General features: G+C 35.9%; 1 protein-coding gene across 1 annotated transcript; it reads right to left on the bottom strand.

Annotated features, from left to right (window-relative positions):
- Nucleotides 1-1,740: 1,740 nt before the first annotated feature.
- Nucleotides 1,741-3,702, bottom strand: LOC120990935 (potassium voltage-gated channel subfamily V member 2-like). The gene is made up of 2 exons (XM_040419826.1): nucleotides 2,467-3,702; nucleotides 1,741-1,998 (listed from the first exon to the last, which is right to left on the bottom strand). The coding sequence occupies exons 1-2, from the start codon at nucleotides 3,700-3,702 to the stop codon at nucleotides 1,741-1,743; spliced, it is 1,494 nt and encodes a 497-aa protein (XP_040275760.1).
- Nucleotides 3,703-5,352: the final 1,650 nt, after the last annotated feature.

Raw genomic sequence — 5,352 nt, 5'->3', positions numbered from 1 at the left:
ATACAAACGAAAGAAAATTATTTTGGATAGACTACACGTTCTGAAATTAATGGGAGAAAAATAGAGCTAGACGTGCTTATTAAAAAACGATACCTTTATTAAAAAATTGGGTTTTTGGAGCAAAAACGATTTGCTCAAGTGATATCCTAAGTATGATGGATGTATTAAACAAAAACTTCTACTATAGATAGGATGTAATTTAAAAAAATGGGGTCAATAGTGTACTACTTAGGAACTATAGGGGTAATAGGTAGAGATGGGTGGGAAAGAGTCTTTCCCTAGATAACCCTCAAAATCTACAAACCTGTGCACAGGGATGTCCCCTAATGGTGGAGACACCCTGCCCCCGTACCTAAGTCTAGCTATTGCCCTAAGAAAACCCTACTCATAAACCTGGATTGGAAATAAATAAATCCAGGGAGAAAATTAAAAAAAACATACAGATGGAGAATATGTATAAACAAAAGAAGTAACCCCAAATTACATCCTATCTATAGTAGGAGTTTTTGTTTAATATATCCATCATACTTAGGATATCACTTGAGCAAATCGTTTTTGCTCCAAAAACCCAATTTATTAATAAAGGTATCGTTTTTTAATAAGCACGTCTAGCTCTATTTTTCTCCAATTATATTTTCTTTGTTTAAACTGGTAATTAGGAGGATTTATTCAATACTTCGGACCTCTTTATATATACTGGGGAAATGTGTGTGTATATAGTTACCTAGTAACATGAAAGGTGCAGGCACATGCTCAGTGAAGTGAAGACACTTGTTATATAGTAGAATAATATAGATCATAGGACAGATTTAATAATACTGCCAAAAAGTAAGAAAGTGTAACCTTAGATTAGACAGTCAACCTGCGCCATATTTATTTAATTGTGGCTGATGCTGGATGATAAGTCTGTTGTTTCTTTAGACTGACTAGTATAAGTTTACACCACCTATAAATTGGGTTTGCTTTACTTTAAAGTTGCGTAAAAATTTTCACCAATATTGTGGTATGAGGCAGTGCCTTTAAAATACACCCCTTTCTTGTGAAGCCATGCACCTTCCCACTAAGCTACACCTCCCTGTCAGATGAGGCTTAAAATGGTCATAAATGCAGTGCAAAACATGTATGCCAGTTTTTGCCACATTTTTTATAGTAAATCTGCCCCAATGTCTTGAGATTATTAATAAAAATTCAGACCAGCAAGGGGTTAATTATCAATGTGCATACTTAATTGGAATACTGTCTATAAATACTTACATACACTGCACCTTGGGACTGGTCAAAAAAGACCTCTTGGAGGTTGAGACTTTGTATATGTTTGAGCGAATAAGGGAATTTACTTTTGAGATAGCTTTAAAAACAACTGGCATTCATCATCATTCCTGAGGAAGAAACCTAAGTAGTCCTGACAACCTGCTATGTGTCATAATCTTTTCAGTTAGCTATTAAAAGCTATCAAGAACTGAGAACTCTCAATTTTAATTTTTTCAAAGAAAATGACATTTTTTTTCTTTTATTGTTTGTGCTCAACTATTTATAGGTAGTGCTCCTTTTAAAAACAGTGCACGATGGGAGAAAGCTCAGCTGATCAACACTGCTTATAGAGGTAAAGGAGTGACATAAGGACTGACTGTGAGCTCCTGCTGCTAGGATCTAATTCACAAAGGAAGATACAGGTAATAGTTTTCTTCTGTCCTCACCAAAATCTATCAATAGTCCATGCGACATTTTAAAACCCTTTAATCAGCATTCTGTCTTGTCACAACACGTTTTTATCTTTTCCATGATTCTTTCTTTAAATTTGATTTCAGTATAAATTTTCATAACACCGGTGCTTTCGTGTGCTTTTAGTTTTGCATAAAAGTCTGAAAATCTGTTGTAAAGTATGGATATCGGCATGCCATTGAGAATAATTCCAAAAGATATACACAAAAAGGCTACAATGCGCCCCAAAATTGTATCAGGAATTGTATCGCCATATCCCACAGTTGAAATACTGACCTATAAAAAAGAAGAAAAAAACATACAACATATAAACTCGATATATCACACCAGAATACAGTCTAGGTAATCTCATTACAGCTGAAGTCCTTTCTGGAAGATTTACATGTACTTGGAAAGTTTGTAATTAGACATTAGTACATAAACATGAACTACGTAAATATTTTTCCTTAGGGTGCCTTATGTTAAAATGCTGCATTATGGCAAGTTTCATATAAGACTAGCACTCATGTTGTACAATTGATCTAAGAAAGGCTGAACTTGGGAAACCTGTGTCTTTTCTAACCTATGTAACAGATGAAGACAATTTATAGTATATTTTATCTCTTTCAATGTATGCATTGTGGTATTTTAAATAGCATTCAATCACTTTTATTTAGTATATATACTGTATATGCTATTATTATTAATAAAATAACTTAAATTATGCTACCTGCACAAAGTTATGAAACGTAAATGAAAACATACCGCAGCCCACCACCAAGCATCTGGAATGCTGGGAAAATTAGTGCCAGGGATGTCATGTTCAACAGAATGCATTAGAGCAGAGAATGTAAACACGCCCATAGCAATGAACAAGAACAAACAGCAAACTTGTTGGTAGCACTGACGTATAGTGAAACCAAAAGCTCTCAGTCCAATTGAATGACGGGCCAGTTTCAAGATCCGAAATATCCGCATGAGACGAATTATTTTTAGCACTTTTCCAAGTTGTCCCACTCTTTCCATTCTTTCCATATCATCAGGGTGTAGATGGACATATGCTTCTTCTGAGAACCTCTCAAATATAATCTGGATATAAAATGGTAATATAGCAATAAGGTCTACAATATTTAACACAGTTTTTAGGAATCTTTTAATATCTGAAGTTGATAATAGTCTAATAACATACTCAGTGGTGAAGAAAATGACACAAGCCATATCCATATGTTCCATATAGGATACACCATAGAGGTTCATATGTTTAAGTTCCTCCACTGTACTGAGACACATAGTTACAATAGAAATCAAGACAAAAATACTAGATAATATGGCTATAATTTTAGCTGGAATAGAAGAGTATGGATTTTCCATTAAATTCCATATCTTGTTTCGCAAATCTCCAAGCCACTTGCCTTCAAAGTGTTTTTCATGATCATGGCGTTCAAGTTCAGCGTGCAGGTCCTTCTGTATCTTAATATGCTCTTTCAGCTCATCTTGATGCTCTTGAAACAGAGTACGACAACAGTTAGGTGTATAATTTATATGAATACCCCAGTATTCTATCTCTTCAACAAAGTTAAGAGGACACAGCTCATCCATAATCCATAAGATTCCACTGCGATAGAAATTGAATATGTAGCAGAAAACTGTAGGATCCCGGTCAAAGAAATATTCATTTTTGTGCACTGAATAGTCATCACATAGGTGTAATCTTTTTAATGGATCTGTATAAGTTGCGATTTTTCCAATTCTAGTGACTGGATATTTTGCTGCTGCAAAGCAATCAAGATAAAAAAATTTCCCTCCAACATTCAGGTTGAGGATAAAAGGATTATTCTTTCTTTTTGATGATAGAAACACATCTCGGCCTTCATGTTCAGAGTTCCCCTCAGTAAACGTAGCATACAAAGTTTCTTTGTAGATATCTGTTAGACTATGAGTGTGTTCTCCTAACTTCACAGTGGCAGAAAGGGTTTTTCCTCTAATGCATACCTCCTTCATGGTCTAAATTGCCAAGTCGCAAAATAAAATCTCATCTGTTATTAGTTATTGCTTAAGGATAGGAGAAAAATGTAATGGCTGCAAAAAAAGTCCTTTATGTGTGTGCTCTTCAGTTCTCAAACAACTGTTGTGTTTTGATATAAAGTAATCCGTTTCAGGGATAAAAGAGGATAAAAGGGATGATTTAGTAAAGGCTATTGCTGTGGCTAAAAACAGCTTTTCTTTAAACGCTTTAATAGGATTTTCTAGTGCCAAATGAGTACATCATGAGCAGAACTGGTGGAGTGACTTATGCAAACCTACTATCTAAGAGGGCTTTATTCAACTCATAAGATTTTTATTATTTTTTAAATACATTTCTTAAGTAAGTTCGCTTTAGGTTTGTACTTAGTTTATAATTTGTGGACCTCACTTAAATTAGTGTTTCTACTATTAAAGTAAACTTGGAAGGACTTGTGCTCTGCCATACAGTATTTGAGTGCAGAATATGACAAATCAGGTGCCACTGATGACATCTGACTTTTATTACAAACCATGAAGTATATGATTGATATAATCAGGCATGCTGACAGATGCTGTGCATATGCCTTGTCATAAATTAAGTGCAGTATCTGGCAGTCTGTGCACCTCAACCGAAATCTACGCCTGCCCCTGTTCCTCTATACCATAAAACTGGCATAATAAATTATGGTCGGGCCGCCGGCCCTGCCTGCTCCCAAACTATGCCAATGATGACCTATTCTCAGGATAGTAATAAATATACAGTACAGACCAAAAGTTTGGACACACCTTCTCATTCAAAGAGTTTTCTTTATTTTCATGACTATGAAGGCATCAAAACTATGAATTAACACATGTGGAATTATATACATAACAAACAAGTGTGAAACAACTGAAAATATGTCATATTCTAGGTTCTTCAAAGTAGCCACCTTTTGCTTTGATTACTGCTTTGCACACTCTTGGCATTCTCTTGATGAGCTTCAAGAGGTAGTCCCCTGAAATGGTCTTCCAACAGTCTTGAAGGTGTTCCCAGAGATGCTTAGCACTTGTTGGCCCTTTTGCCTTCACTCTGCGGTCCAGCTCACCCCAAACCATCTCGATTGGGTTCAGGTCCGGTGACTGTGGAGGCCAGGTCATCTGGCGCAGCACCCCATCACTCTCCTTCATGGTCAAATAGCCCTTACTTTCAAAGTTTTCCCAATTTTTTGGCTGACTGACTGACCTTCATTTCTTAAAGTAATGATGGCTACTTGTTTTTCTTTACTTAGCTGCTTTTTTCTTGCCATAATACACATTCTAACAGTCTATTCAGTGGGACTATCAGCTGTGTATCCACCTGACTTCTTCTCAACCACACTGATGGTCCCAACCCTATTTATAAGGCAAGAAATACCACTTATTAAACCTGACAGGGCACACCTGTGAAGTGGAAACCATTTCAGGGGACTACCTCTTGAAGCTCATCAAGAGAATGCCAAGAGTGTGCAAAGCAGTAATCAAAGCAAAAGGTGGCTACTTTGAAGAACCTAGAATATGACATATTTTCAGTTGTTTCATACTTGTTTGTTATGTATATAATTCCACATGTGTTAATTCATAGTTTTGATGCCTTCAGTGTGAATCTACAATTTTCATAGTCATGAAAAT

This window comes from Bufo bufo, chromosome 2, assembly GCF_905171765.1.
Source record: "Bufo bufo chromosome 2, aBufBuf1.1, whole genome shotgun sequence".
Classification (NCBI taxonomy): Eukaryota; Metazoa; Chordata; class Amphibia; order Anura; family Bufonidae; genus Bufo; species Bufo bufo.
The sequence above is the reverse complement of the archived record's forward strand: the minus strand, read 5'-3'. Positions and strand labels throughout refer to the sequence as shown.

What these genes read in the sequence shown, in the direction of transcription:
- LOC120990935 (XM_040419826.1), bottom strand. Translation starts at nt 3,702, where the DNA reads ATGAAGGAGGTATGCATTAGAGGAAAAACCCTTTCTGCCACTGTGAAG. An exon ending in ATGCTTGGTGGTGGGCTGCG is followed by an intron (nt 1,999 to 2,466) that starts GTATGTTTTCAT and finishes TCTTTTTTATAG; the next exon opens with GTCAGTATTTCAACTGTGGG.